The 17,109-nt window shown below is 58.0% G+C and overlaps 1 protein-coding gene across 1 annotated transcript in view; it reads left to right on the top strand.

The window, feature by feature from the left end:
* The window catches only part of RAP1GAP2 (RAP1 GTPase activating protein 2), a 188,241-nt gene extending 179,519 nt beyond the window's left edge, over positions 1-8,722 (top strand). Inside the window, exons 20-25 of the mRNA XM_081109358.1 lie at positions 3,013-3,126; positions 3,321-3,438; positions 3,853-3,979; positions 7,297-7,373; positions 7,753-7,791; positions 8,589-8,722. Coding sequence (XP_080965484.1) covers positions 3,013-3,126; positions 3,321-3,438; positions 3,853-3,979; positions 7,297-7,373; positions 7,753-7,761 — 445 coding nt within the window. The 3' untranslated portion in view covers positions 7,762-7,791; positions 8,589-8,722. The remainder of the gene's footprint in view (positions 1-3,012; positions 3,127-3,320; positions 3,439-3,852; positions 3,980-7,296; positions 7,374-7,752; positions 7,792-8,588) is intronic.
* Positions 8,723-17,109: the final 8,387 nt, after the last annotated feature.

Genomic DNA, 17,109 nt, shown 5'->3' with positions numbered 1-17,109 from the left:
TCATCCAGTGCTGGGCCCACTCGGCAGCTTTGCGATCCCTGCACCCACAGTCAGAGGGGCTCTCACAGTTCGGCCCCAGCTGGAAACGCTGCTCAGAGTCATTTCTTTCTGTGCTTCCTCTTGCAAAGCTCACTCAGATGTCCTCCTTATGGAGGCCTTCCCTGATTCTGACAGCAGAGTTCGTGGAACCTGCCTTTGGGCTTCCAGAATTTCCTCCCTCCCTCCCTCTCTCCCTCCCTCCCTCCCTCCCTTCCTTTTTTAGAATTTATTTTCATTGTTTATTACAGAGGTCCCCCATTTCTCCCCGCTTTGCCCCCTCCACCCCGCTCCTACCCCCTCCCAGGCCTTCACCCGCACTACTGTCTGTGCCCCTGGGCTATGCATATGTGCATATAGGTTCTCCGGTTAATCTCTCCCCTCCCCTCCCCCTCCCTCTGAGATCTCTCAGTCTGTTCCATGTCGCCATGTCGGTTTGTTGGTCAGTCTATTCTGTTCATTAGATCCCACCTGTAAGTGAGATCATGTGGTAGCTGCCTCTTTCTGACTGGCTTCTTTTGTTCAGCATCAAACAAAGGGGAAAGTAAGCAGACGGGACTACATCAAACTGAAAAGCTTCTGCACAGCAGGAGAAGCCACCCACAGAATGAAGGGGGGGCCCACTGTGTGGGAGAACACATTTGCCAATGATACATCTGATAAGGGGTTAATTTCCAAAAATATGTGAAGAACTCGTGCAGCTCACCAGCTCTCATATCCTACTTACCCTGTTCTTGCTAATTGTCTTTTTTTTAAAAATATATTTTATTGATTTTTTTTTTTTACAGAAAGGAAGGGAGAGGGATAGAGAGTTAGAAACATCAGTGAGAGAGACACATCGATCAGTTGCCTCCTGCACACCCCCTACTGGGGATGTGCCCGCAACCAAGGTACATGTCCTTGACCGGAATCGAACCTGGGACCCTTGAGTCTGCAGGCCAACGCTCTATCCACTGAGCCAAACCGGTTAGGGCCCTAATTGTCTTTCTGATCCTTTAGTCAGTGAGCACACCTGGTGTTTAGTTCCGAGCAGCATCCCTCGAGTGCCTGGTGTGTGGGGCTCAGTGCTCAGACAGGAGCTCCAAAGAGGCAAACCTGCCCTCCAGGAGCTTATAGTCTCGCAAAGGAAAGGGAGGCAGGCAGGTTGACCTCCACGTGTACAAGTTGTCTTCCTGTAGCCCTGGCTGTGGCCCCAGCCACTGGGCCTGGCCATGCAGGAGGAGGGGGGTGATGGAGGGGGATGGAGAGCTCTGTTTGGAAGCTGTGTGTGTGTGAGTGAGTCCTTATGGCCCACTTAGGGGGGAGACCCAGAGCTCTGAGTGGTCAGAATTGCTGGTCTTGAGCTTGGGGGAGAGGCATGACTGGAGAAGGAGAGGTGGGAGTCACTGGGGGAGGGGGGGGAGGTGGTGCTTAAGATGAATCAATGAATACGCTCCCCCAAGGGGGTGTGGAGAATGCCTGGGGAGCACCAGCACTTAAGGGCAAGTGGAGAAAGGAGGCCGAGCCAGGGGAAAAGACAGGGAAGGAAGGGGAGTGAGGAGGAAGAGAGGAGGGGAGGGAGGGCCCTCAGAAGCCAGGGCAGGAGGCACTGCAGGAGGGAGGTCTGCAGTGGCAGCCGAGCAGGGAAGTCTAGCGCAGGGGCCCCAACCCCTGCTGGGTGGACACTTAGGAGGTCCCTGGTGACCTCGTTAGAAGTACATCGAGGTACTTCCTGCCTCCAGGATGGTTATAATAAGAAAGGCAAGAAGGACGTGTTGGCAAGGATGTAGAGAGATTGGAACCAAGCATGTAGAGAGATTGGAACCCTCGTGCATTGCTGCTGGGACGGTGAACCGGTGAGGCTGCTTTAGCAAACAGCCTGGCAGCTCCTCAGAGGGTTAACCGTGGCGTTGCCATAGGCCCAGCAGTTCCACGCCAGGTGCGTGCCCGAGGGAAAGATCACACGTGTCTGCATAAGCACCGGCACACGGATGTCCGTGGCAGCGTTGTCATAGTAGCCCCCAGTGGAAACGGTCCACGTGCCCATCCAAAAAGTGGAGCATTATCTTGAAGTAAAAAGGAGTGAGGTGCTGAGGGACACAGGCTACAACATGGACGAGCCTTTCAAACACTAGCCACTCACAAAAGAAGCCATTCACAAAAAGACCAACCGTATTGTATGGCTCCATTCATAGGAAATGTCCAGAAGAGGCAAATGCATAGGGACAGAAAGTAGATTCTGTCAGGGGCCAGGGGCAGGGAGGAATGCGAGTGGTTGTGAGTGGGTCTGGGGTTTCTTTGAGGGGAGTAGGAATGTTCTAAAATTAGATGGCGGTCATGGTCGTGAATATACTAAAAACCACTGAATTGCACAGTTTAAATGAGTGCGTTGAATGTGGATTGTATCCCCATGAAGCTGCCACGAAAATAAAAGTACATTAGGGACAGGGCCCCAACAGTGGGCACCGAGCAGCTAATGGGCAGCGTTTGTTAAACTCCAGAAGGAAACCCTCGGCCCTGGCTGCGAGTAGCCTATTTACCCAGAAGCCCTTCCCAGCACTCAGCACCCGCGCCGGGGAGCGCATTTCGTAGCCTGGGTGAAGGGTGTCCCCTGGCGTTCTGCAGCCCTTGCCCCGCCGGCGCCCCCAGGGGTGCGTGTGCGCTGGCTGTGATGGTGGATGTCCCAGCCCTCACTCCACCCCCTCTGTGGCCCGCCCTTGACCTAGATCTTTGCCAGCTGGGATGGACTTGGGCTCGGGGGCATCAAGCCGGGACTCCAGCCTGGTAGCTCTGGACTCCCACCCAGGAGCCTGCAGGGGACCCTGGCAAAGCAGAAAACCCTGTTGTCTGATGGGGGCAGGGGTGGGATAGATGTCCTGGTGGCCCTGCTCTGTCGGGGATGCTGTGACCCCACAGGCCCCCATGGTGCAGTCTCGGGCCTGGGGGTGAGGTGGGGGTTGGGAACCGGCTCACCCGTCTTCATCCTCATCTCCCCAGCGACAGTGCATCCAGCAACCCCAAGACTGTGGACGGCGGGCACTCTTCTCAGGAGATCAAGTCTGAGACCTCGTCCAACCCCAGCTCTCCGGAGATCTGCCCCAGCAAGGAGAAGTAAGAGTGAGGGTGGGGAGGCGGCTTCAGCCCCGCGGGCCCTGGAATAGGTCTCTGCTCCGGCATCTCCCGCTTTGGGGTCTCCGTGGAACGCACAAGCCGGCAGGCAGGGCCACGGGGAGCCACTCAGTCTGTGCGGGCCTGCCCTGCCCGCGGCCCCGCGTGTGACCAGGGCCGCCTTCCCGCCCCTGCAGGCCCTTCATGAAGTTGAAGGAGAACGGCCGGGCCAACATCTCCCGCTCCTCCTCCAGCACCAGCAGCTTCAGCAGCACGGCCGGGGAGGGCGAGGCCATGGAGGAGTGTGACAGTGGGGTAGGTGCGGCCTGGCCAACCTGGACCCACGCTCTGGGTGCTAAAATAGCTCCTGTGGGCAGAGCCCCCTCCCGGCTCCGGGGAGAGCGGGGAGTTTGGAAACAAGAGGTGGCACCCCCAGCCGTCTCCACCCTCTGGGAGCGGTGGTTCGGGGTCTCCCTGGGGTGACAGAGGAGCAGCAGGAGCAGAGGGTCAGAGGTCAGGCTGAGCGTGTCCCTGCTGTGGGGTTCCTGGCTGGAGAGGAGAGGGCTCAGCCCTGCAAGGGTGTGGTCAGGGGCACTGCCTGGGGGTGGAGGGGAGCCAGGGCCGGAGGCAGCAGGAGGAAAGAGCCTGTCCCAGCGGGCAGTGGGAGGCAGGGGCCGCCCGGGTCAGCTGAGGGTGGGCCCGCCTCGCTCACCCGGCCTCTCTCCCCAGAGCAGTCAGCCGTCCACAACCTCGCCCTTCAAGCAGGAGGTGTTTGTCTACAGCCCGTCCCCAAGCAGCGAGAGCCCCAGCCTGGGGGCAGCCACCACCCCCATCATCATGAGCCGGAGTCCGACAGGTCGGTGTGCACCATGCGGCCAGGGCAGGGCTGTGCCCTGAGCACTGTTTGTGGGGCGCCAGCCCCAGGCGTCCGGAACTGGCCAGTCTCGGTCCAACCCCAGTGTGAGGCCTTGAGCTCTGCTCCCTCACTGCGTCTGCTCATCAGCCTCCAGGGCCTGTTCTTGCCCTCTCGTTACTCACGGGAGCAGAGCTCAGAGAGGAGTTGGGACTGTGTGAGTCGAAAGCCGAGGTTCTTTCCACGGACCTCTTGCTCCTCCCCATCACCGACTCAGCCCCCCATCACAGCGATGGTCCTCCAAATGCAAGGGCACCAGGTGGGAGAGCGTTGCAGGTGGAGGGGCCAGCACATGAAAGGCCTGCAGGGAACTGAGAGGCTGTGATCTGGAACCACACGTGGGTCAGTGGGGCTGGAGTTCACAACGGTGACGGGGGACAGGTGAGAGAGGAGACAGTGTTAGGGGCCAGGGCCAGGGTGACGGGGGACAGGTGAGAGAGGAGACAGTGTTAGGGGCCAGGGCCAGGGTGACGGGGGACAGGTGAGAGAGGAGACAGTGTTAGGGGCCAGGGCCAGGGTGACGGGGGACAGGTGAGAGAGGAGACAGTGTTAGGGGCCAGGGCCAGGGTGACGGGGGACAGGTGAGAGAGGAGACAGTGTTAGGGGCCAGGGCCAGGGTGACGGGGGACAGGTGAGAGAGGAGACAGTGTTAGGGGCCAGGGCCAGGGTGACGGGGGACAGGTGAGAGAGGAGACAGTGTTAGGGGCCAGGGCCAGGGTGACGGGGGACAGGTGAGAGAGGAGACAGTGTTAGGGGCCAGGGCCAGGGTGACGGGACAGGTGAGAGAGGAGACAGTGTTAGGGGACAGGGCCAGGGTGACGGGACAGGTGAGAGAGGAGACAGTGTTAGGGGACAGGGTGACGGGACAGGTGAGAGAGGAGACAGTGTTAGGGAACAGGGTGACGGGACAGGTGAGAGAGGAGACAGTGTTAGGGGCCAGGGCCAGGGCCAGGGTGACGGGACAGGTGAGAGAGGAGACAGTGTTAGGGGACAGGGTGACGGGACAGGTGAGAGAGGAGACAGTGTTAGGGGCCAGGGCCAGGGTGACGGGGGACAGGTGAGAGAGGAAACAGTGTTAGGGCACTGGGCCAGGGCTGCCCCTGATGAGGATTTGGGCTTCATCCCACAGGCAGTGGAAGCCATGGGAAGGTCTTAAGTCTTTGAAGGTTCTTAAGTAGAGAAGCACCATCTGGGGTTGAGAAAGACCATTTTGTGGCTGCAGCTGGCCCAGGAGGAAGGATTGGTGGGAGCAGGTGCAGGGGGAAGATCAGCGAGGGTCACAGTGAGTGGTGAGGGGTGATGGGCCATGGAGTGTGGGGTGATGGAGCATTGGATTCAAAAGAGGCCAAGGAGGTAAAATCTTTGGGGTTCAGTAGTGGGGGCTTTAGGGAGAGCAAGGAGTCTGGACCTCTTGGGGTTCTGCGATCCCTGCAGTTGGACAGAGTCGGAGGAGCCGGCTCTGGGGAGAGGGTGAAGGGTTGGCACCTGAGGGCCATGTAGGTAGACGTGCCTGGTAGGCACTGATGGGCTCTGTGGGTGCCTGGAAGTCAGAGCCTTGGTCCCACCCTCCAGGAGGGCAGCACAGCGGGGTGGGGGGCAAGCACAGGACCCTGGGGCCACCACTTATGAGCTATGTGACATTGGACATGTTCCTCAGCCTTTCCATGCCTCAGATACTGGAAGAATATTTCCTCAGTTTTTTGTGCTATTCATAATGCTACACATACACTTTCACATTGAGTCTATATTACTAATACATAGAGGCCCAATGCACGAATTCATGCACGGGTAGGGTCCCTCTGGGTGGCCTGCGGGGGGGGGGGGGGGGGGGCGGCGGCGAAACCTGCAGTCCAGCGCCTCCTGCAGCTCCTACCGGCCGCTCCCACTCATCCCAGGCCTACTGTGCCTGCTGCGGGCTCGCGCCCAGTCAGTCCCGATCAGGAGAGGCTGCCACAGCAGCGCTTGCCAGCCATGAGCCCTGCATCTGGTGCCCTCCCAAGGGGAGTGCCCTGCAGGATCTGGCTGAAACCAGCTCTCCGACATCCCCCGAGGGGGGTCCCAGACTGCAAGAGGGCACAGGCCAAGCTGAGGGACCCCACTGGTGCACGATTGGGCCAGAGAGGGACCACGGGAGGGCTCCAGGGCATGTCCGGCCTATCTCGCTCAGCCCTGATCAGCTGGACCCCAGAAGCAAGCTAACCTACGGGTTAGAGCATCTGCCCCCTGGTGGTCAGTGCATGTCATAGCGACTGGTCAACCAGTTGACTGTCTGCCCCTTGGTGGTCAGTGCACGTCATAGCAAGTGGTTGAGCAGCCTTAGCATATCAGTAGCATATTATACTTTGGTTGCTCTGCCGTTTGGTTTATTTGCATATTACCCTTTTATTATATAAGATTCTCTCTATTAGTTTCTGAAGTCTCAACAACAAAACAGCAAATCAAATTGATTTGTAGCATTTGCTGATCTCAAGCCACCAATGTGACTGGCGTAAATAACCTTAAATGAATAGGGAGTGGTAAAATGTAGTGAAATAACAAGGAAGTGATGACTTTTGAGTATTTATTACCTTTGATGAATATCACTTAATTATAAGTTTATACTTAATTTTTTTTAATCCTCACTGGAGGATATTTTTTCCATCGATTTTTTTTTTTCTTCAGAGAGAGTGGAAAGGAGGGAGGAAGAGAGAGAGAGAGGGAGAGGAACATTGGTGTGAGAGAAATAACATCGATTGGTTGCCTCCCACATATGCCCCAAACTAAGGCTGGGGATCAAACCTGCAACCCAGGTACATGCCCTTGACCAGGAATCACTCAGGCTGACACTCTAACCACTGAGCATACCGGCCGGGGCTAAGCTTGTGACTGTGTGTGTACAACCAGCTCACAACATTTGTAAAAATGTAAGGGTTGGCTCTTGTGAATTGGTGCATCAGCTAGAGCAGTGGTCAGCAAACTGCGGCTCGTGAGCCACATGTGGCTCTTTGGCCCCTTGAGTGTGGCTCTTCCACAAAATACCGACTTCTGCGCACGGGCCATGAAGTTTCAATCACACTGAATGTGCGCACCTGCACGTGGTATTTTGTGGAAGAGCCACACTCAAGGGGCCAAAGAGCCGCATGTGGCTCGAGAGCCACAGTTTGCCGACCACTGAGCTAGAGTGGAGGGGAGGCGTCCCTTCTGGCCTCCCTGCCCAGTTCCCCAGCAGCCCATGACCTCCACAGCCCCGCCCTCTTCATGGGCATTCTTCTTTTTCCTAGATGCCAAAAGCAGAAATTCCCCGAGGTCAAACCTGAAATTCCGCTTTGATAAGCTCAGCCATGCGAGCTCCAGTGCGGTAAGGATCTAGGGGTGTGGGGGTGGCAGGGGGAGCCTACCGCACCCCACAGTCCAACCTCCTCTAAGCCAGCCTTCCTTCCCAGGGCACCTCACAGCGGGGGGAGGAGCCTCTGGTCCATCTGGGGGTGAGGCTGTTGGTCCCGTGTGGTGCAGGCACAGCCCGGGGGTCGCCAGCCACCTCTGCCCCACGTGCTATGTTAGAGCCACGCCCTCGGACACACACAGGTAGATGTGAGGTGTGAGTGGCTGGCTCCCGGGGCCTCGGGTCCCTCCCGAGCTCACCGGAGAGTTGAGAGCTGGGCGCACAGAAGGTGCAGTCGGTAGGGGTTGTGCTGTCTAGTTTTATAAAACTCTCGCCTGGATTTTTCTTGAAACAGGGTCACTAATGCGAGAGAGGAGTCCTTCGCCTGTCAAAGGTGGGTCAAGTGTTTGTCCTGCTGCGGCCACGGGGCCTGATAGCCCGACACTGTCCCGAGACCGAGGGCTGGGGAGGGTCGTCGCCTCTTCTGAAGCCTCTGTGATGGGGCCCAGGATGGGAGGAAGGCGGGCGGCCGAGGTGTGAGGGGAAGGGTTGTTTGGATCTGGGCGGACTCACCGAGTTGGTCTCCTTGCCCCAGAGGAGCCTGGCTGGGGCTGCAGCCCAGAGCTGCTTCCTCTCCTGGAGGGAGAGGCCTCCGTTTGTCCCCCTGCCTTTCTGCCATCAGCGGCCTTTCCCAGGGCTCTGGGCTGAGCTGTCCTCCCCGAGTGTCCAGAGATGCCTCGGCACCCTGAACTGCGCGGGTGCCCCGAGGGAGGACCCTGCTGGCAGCCACAGCCGGCCGGGGGCGGGCAGGAGTGTGTGGTTTTCAGCAGATCAGGCCTGAGCCCAGCTCCCCCCAAGGCCCCTCTGGCTTCCCCTCGGCTGCAGGGCTGCAGGGCTGAGAGTCACAGTTGGAACCAAGGGGAGGGGCAGAGCTGAGCCCCTTTATACAAACCTGATCTGTAGGAAAGCAGGTGAGCTGGGGGTGCCGGCACGCTCAGCTCCCATCCTGCACTGCAGACCCTGTTCACCAGGCTCCTGTCATGCCCACCTGCTCGGCTGTCTGATGCCGGGCACCCTGTGTGGGCCCCTCCTGTCCGCGCATATCCATGGGCTGTGGCCCTGGACACACGTGTCTGCCCTTCCTCCCTTCACCCAGTGTTTGATCGCCTCCCCCCTTCTTGTCTCCTCCAGGGAAGCCCCGATTCTGTCTTGGAGAAGGCTCCTATCCTAGCAGTTTGGGGGTGCCATTCACTACTCTGACCGTCGCCGGCCTGTTGCTCCATCGGCCACCTGCCCACCAGACCAGCTCTCTGTCCCAGTGCCCCGACCGGCACAGCCCTGCCCGCTCCTTTGCCAAGACACCCTGCGAGCCCCTCCCCATCTCTGGACAAGGCCTCATTCCTCCAGGCTCCCCTGCTCCTGACCCCCCGTGTGCTATGTGTCTGGGTCATTTGTTACCTCGTTTTTGTCTGCAGCAGCCAGCGTTGGGTGAGCAGGGATCTGGGTACTGGGGACTCAGAGAGCCAAGAGGCAGAGCCTGGTGGGGCGGGGGGGTGGGGTGGGGTCGGGGGGTGGGGAACAGAGGCCCAGAGGGGATTGCGCCTGGGGAGGGGCAGCGCCAGGTCCTGGCAGGCAGGCATTTTGTGCTGCTGGAGGGAGCACTTTTCCAGGAGCCGAATCTGTAGCTCCTGGAAGATGTCCTGGTGGAAGTCGGCTCTGTCGCTCCCAACATCTGTTTGCTTCTGTGCTAGGAGCTTCTTCCCCATCTGCTGCCAGCTGCCAGGGCCTTTGTCCCTACTGCCCGGGCATGGCCGGGTGAAGCTGCGACAGGGCTGGGCATGTGGGAGTGGGCGCCACACTCTTCCTCGCGGCCTCATTCACACAGACTCCTTGTGTGGTTGCTGTGGGCGAGGCTGGAGCCAGTCTCTCCCTTTGAGCAGATGCTTTTCCCACGAAAGGGTGGGCGCCAGGAGAGGAGGAGCTGGGAGGGAGCGAGGCAGTGAACGCCTGGGCCTTGGCTGGAGACCCTGAGACCCAGGCCAGGATCCTTGTCCTGCTGATGGCGGAGGTTCGTAGGTTTGTGGGGAGTCGCTGCAACCCACCTCTTGGTGAGAGCGGGAGGTGAGGTGGGAGGACTCAGGTGTGGTCAGGCCTTGGTCTGGGTGGAGAGCTCAGGTGAGGGGAAGGGGTGGCCTCCTTCTGCGTTTATGTTCTGGCATCTGTGGGAGGCCCAGTGCTGCCTGGGGGCTGTGCCCTTTGGCTCTGTCGGGCTCAATCCCCCCCTTTTGCGCCCCCCCCCCCCCAGTCTCCTCTTCCCCTTCCCCGCTGTGGGGCTACAGGCAGCTGTCACATCGGTGGGATTCCTGCAGCCTGGGCCCCAGCTGGTGCAGTTGAGACACCTTCTGCCAGGGCCCCTCAGCCAGAGCCACCTCCCCGGGCGGCTCTCTGTGGGCAGCCCCCTCCTGGCTGCTCACCACCCCCCGAGTCTTCGGGTGGTTTCTGGGTGTCCTCCAGGTAAACCGGAGTCTGAAGAGCAGGCCCTGGAGGTGCTGCGGTTTCAGGTGCACCTGGGCCCTCTGTGACACGGGCTGCCGGGCCCTCTGTGACACGGGCTGCCGGGCCCTCACGGGCGGATGACAAGGTTTCCAACCCGACGCTCTGTCTGCAGCGGGTCTGGGCTGATTCCCAAGTCGAGGCATAGAAACGTTACCCCAGCTGTTGTGACGTTTCCCCATTGCTGTAGCAACGAGAGCCAAACCTCGGGCCCTCGTCCCCCATTCACGTGGACCCCGGGGGATCCTGTCTGCAGGCTGGTGGGCCTCTCCCCTCACACTGTCTGGGAAACGTGTTTACTTCAAGTCTTAGCCCCGTAGAATGTATTCTAGTTAGAAGGTCAACACATGTCTGGGTAGAGGGATTACACGTTCCTGCAGCAGCACCGGCTGCTGCGACGAGGCCGGCAGGTCCTGGCAGCGTCCTGTCGGCTGGGTTCCTGAAGGAACTTGGAAGGTCGAACTGCATTTCTTTAAAAACAACCCCAGGCGTCTGGCTTGCTTCTCTGGAGAGCTGGTGTTTGCAGCTGCTGGGTGGTGGTGCTGTGTTCGTGGTCTGGGGGGTCCTCTGGGGTTTCCAGGTGGTCCCCACTCTGTCCCGCTTGGGAACCTCATACCCACCTTCCCCCTCCGCTTGCCCCCCCCCCACCCTCCTGTAGCCCCCGCCTCCGGGGAAGGACTTGTTCCTGCCTCTGAGCCCGTGGCCAGGGTGGCTGGGCGGGTCCCTGAAACCGAGAGGCACAGGTCTGCGCCAAGAATCGCAGGCCTGAGCAGTGGGTCTGCCCTCTGCTAACGGGGATGCCTGGGAAGGATCTGAAAGGTCCCTCCCTCTGTGTCTGCATCACCATCTTGGGCAAGTCCATCCTGTAGCTTCCAGAACGTACATGGCCAGGGCCGAGGGGGAGAGGAGAGGAGGAGCAGGACCCGCGGCACCGCCCCCCTCCCCTCCGCCCCCCCCCCCTCTCCGGGCCACGGGGCGGGCAGCTCTGGTGCCTGGACAGTCTCCTTGCATCTGCTCTGGCCTCGGATGTCTTTCCTTTTATTGCTGTGCCCGTCTTGGGGCTCATAGATGTGCTGAAGCCTCCTGGGTCCTTGTGACTAGACTCGTCCCAATGGTGCTCACGCTGGTACCCCAGGGGCCCTGTGTGTGGCCCCCGGACACAGGAGAAGTGTTTCCCGCTCGCGCCTCTGGCTGCGGGAACTGCCTGACTCACGGAAGAACTGCCTATCAGCTCTGTAGGCACCCAGGTGCCTCTGCTCAGATGATGCTTAAAAACGGAGGCAGGAAGAGCTTCTGAGAGGTCTCAGCTGGAGTTTCTGACACGAATGGAACGCGGTGTTTCTGGAAAGGGATTCTGTGGTTCAGCCTTGTCAGGAGCATCTTGCTGTCCACGCCTCCCGGGCTTCTTTGAGCATCGAATGCAGCCCAGGCCACCGTCCAGGGGAGAAGCTCAGCCCCCGAGAGGGGCCTGACTTGCTTGAGGTCACTTCACCGGCCAGCGGCAAAGCTGGGCCGAGAACACGCAGCCCGGGCCCTTTCTCGGCGCCGCCTACGCGGCTGCTCAGCCAGTGGCTGCGGGTGCTGGGCCCCGAGCTGTGGGAGCCGGTGAGCCGGGGCCTGGGCACCGGCTGGGAGGTGCGAGCCGCCCAGGGTGCTGGTGGCTGTTCATCGGGAGGGATATCCTCTGGGACTTTTCAGCAAGGGCCCCGGGGCTCTGGGTGCAGCTCTGGGCCCCGAAGACGCGGCGGGAAAGAGATTTCAGTGGCTTGTTCCTCAGTGACATCGGCCCTTCAGCTCTGGTGTGTGAGGGGGGTGGAGGCCGGGGCGTAGACGCAGTGATCCGACCCTCAGTTCCCCCTTTTTAAGTTAAGGAAAGTGTAAAAGAAAACGCTTTGATTCTCCCTGATCGTTAAAGCAGGGTGGTTAGTGAAAATGTAGACGCAGGGGACCAGGCGGGGCGGGAGGGAGCCTGTTTGGGTTTCTCGCCCTGATGGTTTAAGGGGCCAACGCAAACACTACCTTCTTCATTCAGTCGTGAGGCGCCAGCGGCAGGTCTGTGGTGGGGGGATGGTTGGGGTTCAGGCAGATCTGAGGGCTGCAGGTGTCTGGCAGGGACCTGGCCCCTCAGAACCCCACGGCTCCTCCCAGCCTCTGGCTACCCCACCCTCAAGGGCGAGGGTGGGCCAGTGGGGTTTGCCCAGCCTGCCCCGCAGCCTGCCAGGGGCGGTTGAGGCATTCTCTACAAGCTCTGATACCTGTTTCATCGCGAGCCCCTTGCCCCACCCAAACCCACGGGTCCCCCCTTTTCGCTGGGCCAGGGGCCCCTGGGGAGGGAAGGAGACAGCCCCCAGCAGGGCCGAGGACGGGGAGCCCTGCCTAGGGAGGTGCTGGGGCAGCGGCTCTGCTCTGTGCCTTACCAGCCCCGGGGAGAGGGTGTTTGGCGGGAAGACTGGAACTTCAACGCTACTGTCTTTGATCTTGTGACTTTTCCGCTGGGAAGGCTCAGCCCCCCGCCGCCTCGCCCCCCTCGCCGCTCCTTCCTTCGCATGTGCGCCAGCCAGCGCTCCCTGTCATGCGCGCCCCTCCACCCGCGTGAGCGCCTCCTCCGGGCGCAGAGCCCACGGGGTGCAGCGTGGACCTGAGGACCCATGTGGTGATGACTTCCCTTCCTTCCCTCTTCGTGGGGGGGGGGGGGGGGGCGGGACTTGTGGACCCTGACTGCCTCTGTCATGTAAATAGTGTACATTTAATTTATTGCTATGGTAGCACATTGTATTTGTTAATGTATAAAACAAATTCTAAAAGGTTGACAAATGTATATTTTGTTGCTTAAATGTGTCTTTGCAGAAATTGACAATAAATAACATATTTTGTGTCCATCAGTGTTCAGACATCTTTGCTTGCCCCCTCCCTCCCAACCCTCCCCCCCAAGTGAGCATCGCCTTTTAGCTCACCAGAGGTTGCATACTGGCAGCCCCCCGGGCCATGGGGGGCCTGTTGATGTGATACTTTAGCCTAAAAAGTCTTTAAAAATTTCCCGATGAGTTGCTGGTGTTTAAAAAACTGACTATAGCCCGGCCGGCGTGGCTCAGTGTTGGAGCGTCAACCTATGAACCAGGAGGCCACCGTTTGATTCCCGGTCAGGGCGCCTGCCTGAGTTGTGGGCTCCATCCTCAGTGTGGGGCGCGCAGGAGGCAGCCAATCCAGGATGTTCTCTCGTCTCTCTCTCTCCCTTTCCTTTCTTCGGTGAAATCAACAAAAATATATTTTAAAAAAACAAACAAAATACTGACTACAAAAATTTTTTGAAAACCTAGAAAATCACAGAAAGTTCCTGCTTCTGTTACAAATCCGATGTGGTGTCCAGGCCTGTGGCGTGGCAGGACTTGCTCAGAGGTCACAGAGGCCCCGGGGTGGGGCCTGTGCACCGTGGCTCCCTCTGTGACACCGGGAGCATCTCACCCTTTCCTGCCATTGCTCGGCCTGGCCCAGGCAGGCATCTGAGCCTGAGACCCTGCTCGTCACCGATTTGTGTTCAACCTGGGGTTTCTTCCTTCTGCCCACTTTCTCTCCAGAGCCCCAATGTATTTCTTCAGGGATTCTTTCATGATCAAGTGCTCTCCCTCCTATCCCCTTTGACTCCTGAATGGCCACACTCTTACACAGATACACTTTGTTTTATAATGTTTGGATTTTTTTTTGTGTGTGTGTGTGTGTTTTCTTAAGAAATCTGAAGGCAAGGAACAGGCCTTTATTTATTGGGACTTGGTTGTGTGATCTGGGGCAAATTTCTTTTTTTAAAAAAATATATTTTATTGATTTTTTACAGAGAGGAAGGGAGAAAGATAGTTAGAAACATCAATGAGAGAGAAACATCGATCAGCTGCCTCCTGCACACCCCCTACTGGGGATGTGCCCGCAACCAAGATACATGCCCTTGACCGGAATCGAACCTGGGACCTTTCAGTCCGCAGGCCAACGCTCTATCCACTGAGCCAAATTGGTTAGGGCTTGGGCAAATTTTTTAACCTCTTGGATTTGCATTTTCTTTTATGTATCATTGGAAAAACCATCTACCAGGGGAGCAGGAGGAGAGAAGTGAGTTTATAACTGGGTAAGAGCTTTGAAAAAACCGGCAATTGTTATTCAAGCACCAGAGGTTCAATGATTATTGTTATTATAGTAACAGGAACAGCAGCTGACATGTACTGCCTGTTACCATGAGCTCAAGTGTTTTACATATTCAGTCAGTTTTCCTGTAACGTGACATATTCGTTCCTAAAAAATCACAACACTATGCAAAGTTGTGCAAGTGGGAAAAATAGAGCTAGGGACATAACACTTACAAATGTTGTCAGTGACACATAAAAATAAAAATCAATTCACCAGCCCTGGTTCGTTTGGCTCGGTTGGTTGGAGCGTCCTCCTGTACACCTAAAGGTTGCTGGTTCGATTCCCTATAATGCACATACCTGGGTTGTGGGTTTGATCCCTGGTCGGGGTGCATACGGGAGGCAATTGACCAATGTTCCTCTCACAGCTCTCTCTCTCTCTCTCTCTCTCTCTCTCTCTTTCTCTTTTCCTCTCTCTCTAAAAATCAATGGACATATCCTTGGGTGAGGATTAAAAAAAATTCATGGTTGGTAAAGGCCTGTGGTGGGGGACAGGGGTGGGCTGGAGGGAGCCCATGGGGGAAAACAGGGGACATTTGTAATTCTTTCAACAATAAAGATGAAAAGAACAAACAAAAAACTTGCTTTTAGATTTGGAAATTGTGTTTTTGAAAATTATCACATATATTCTATTGTAATTCAAATAAAGCAGCACTGCTAATTTAAAAAATTCGTTCACCACTGAGTGGAAACGGTAGCACAGTTTTACACGTTAGAGCAGTGGTTCTCAACCTCCTGGCCCTTTAAATACAGCTCCTCATGCTGTGACCCAACCATAAAATTATTTTCGTTGCTACTTCATAACTGTGATGTCACTACTGTTATGAATCGTCATGTAAATATCTGATATGCAGGATGGTCTTAGGCGACCCCTGTGAAAGGGTCGTTCGACCGCCAAAGGGGTCGCGACCCACAGGTTGAGAACCGCTGTATTAGAGGAAAGACCTGCGAGAGGAAATGGGGAAGGAGCCGGAGAGCCCTCGGGCTGTGATGCAGGCCTGCCCCTGGTGAAGGATGGGAGAGCATGGTGGCATGGAGGCATCTTTGCTATCAGTCCAGTTCTAAGAAAAATCCAGCAAGGCTGCCTGCTGGGGCGGCGGGAGCGGGGGTGGGGTGGGGGTGGGGGGCGGGGAGGGGTGTAGCCAACGTTGCCCATCGGAGGAGTCCTACATATCACAGAATGAGCCTCCATCACTCTGCCTGCCGCGCCCAGTCACGGTGTGTGTGTGTGGGGGGGGGGGGGGGGAGGGGGCAGGGGGGAGGGGGAGAGCAGCCTGGGGGGCCTGGCAGGGATGTGAACACAGGGATGGGTCTCAGAGCGCGGCAGCTGGGGCCATTGGTCAGCCCTGCCCCCTGCAGCTGGAGACCGGAGAGGCACAGTCTCATGGTCGCCCTAGGAACCAGTTTTGGCGGTTGACAGTTTCCCCTCCTTTGTAGAGAGGCCCTCACTCGTTTAGGGGGAGTCGCGCCCCCTTTCTCCTGGTTCTCTCTACCTCTCAGCCCTTTTGCGTGGTGGGCATGCCAGTGCTGCTGCTTTGTCACAAGTCCTCTGCCATGGGCGATGGGGCTCAGGCTGGACCATCTCCCGTCCTCAGCTCCCGCTCCGAGAGGTCTGCCCGGCAGCCTTGGGCTAATGGCAGAAGCATCAAGCCCCGCCGCCTCCCTGGTGTCACTCAGCCCTCAGGATGTGCCCTCACCCCCACCTCCCCAGCGGGTAGCGGTGCCACGTCCTGACACGCTTCCGCCTCACCCGGAGTCTCCTTCCTCCTGCCCCCAGGCCCTGGCAGCGACAGGCGGTCTTGGCAACGTTAGGCAATCCCACACATGACCCATGGGGGGGCGGGGGGTGTTTGGAGGACCCTCAATCGTAGGAATAGAGAGACATGTCAGATGTTCTCCTTCCCTGCAGAGCCAGTGCCCCTCCCCTACGGCCTGGAAGGAGGCAGGGTTTAGTTTTGCTGCCGGTTCTGATGAAATGTGTGGACGGGCTCCAGGCCTGGTTCCTGTGACTCCCGCGGTTCCCTGAATTTGAAATGTGAATTGGGTGGCTCACTGCTCTGGCCATTCAAACATCTGCCCTCAGATATGTAGTGGTGTTCCCATGGGGGGCACTGCTCACGGGAGCCAAGGTTATGTTCCAGAGCGGCACGCTGAGACCGAGTCATGCCACCTAAGGCCAGTGCTCCTCGGAAGGGGACGTGTGGCATACATGTGGTCTCAGAGGAGCAGAGAGGGAGAGAGAGAGACGTCAGTGATGTGAGAGAATCATTGATCTGCTGCCTCCTCCACACCCCCTCCTGGGGGTCACGCCTGTGACCCGAGCATGTGCCCTGACTGGGAATTAAACACGACCTCCTGGTTCGCAGGCCGATGCTCAACCACTGAGCCACACTGGCCGGGCAGTTCCGCTTCCTTAGGCAGAGATAATACCTGCTGGAAACATACCTGGAGATAATACCTGGGGAGCCTTTGTAGAAGGTCACCCCCAACTTCAGACCAGCCCTCTCCACTCTCAGAACAGGATGCTGCTCCCAGCTGTGGAGGGAGGCCTTCTCCTCTAGCAGCTCAGCCTCCGGGCACATAGGAATTCCTGGAGTGATGTTAGCACGCAGATTCCAGAGACTAGAACTCACTGGACTGGGTGGGGCCCCCGGGCCTGTATTCTCACCAGGCACAGGAGGGGTTCTGCTGTGGCCCTTCCCTTCGGGAACCACTGACCCAGTGTGCAGGCTCTAGGTAAGCCTCTCTCCCGTTACAGTGGCCTCAGGCCCAGTGAGGAAGTGGCGGGGGAAGTGAGGGTGCAGGGGGCTTGAAAGATGCCGGCCCCCCACCTAAGGGGACTGTCATAATCATTGTCACACAAGTGTCTGTCCCAGCGAGACACGAGATCTTGCAGGAAGATGAAAGGGAGTCGCCAGAGAGAACAGAGTAGAGAAATATGCACCAGGCATGAAGCTCGCAAGGAGTAGTTTCAGAGGAGAATGGGC

This window comes from Myotis nattereri (assembly GCF_964212035.1).
Source record: "Myotis nattereri genome assembly, chromosome: 16".
Classification (NCBI taxonomy): domain Eukaryota; kingdom Metazoa; phylum Chordata; class Mammalia; order Chiroptera; family Vespertilionidae; genus Myotis; species Myotis nattereri.
Note: the sequence above shows the minus strand (reverse complement) of the source record. Positions and strands in the feature narration are given on the sequence as shown.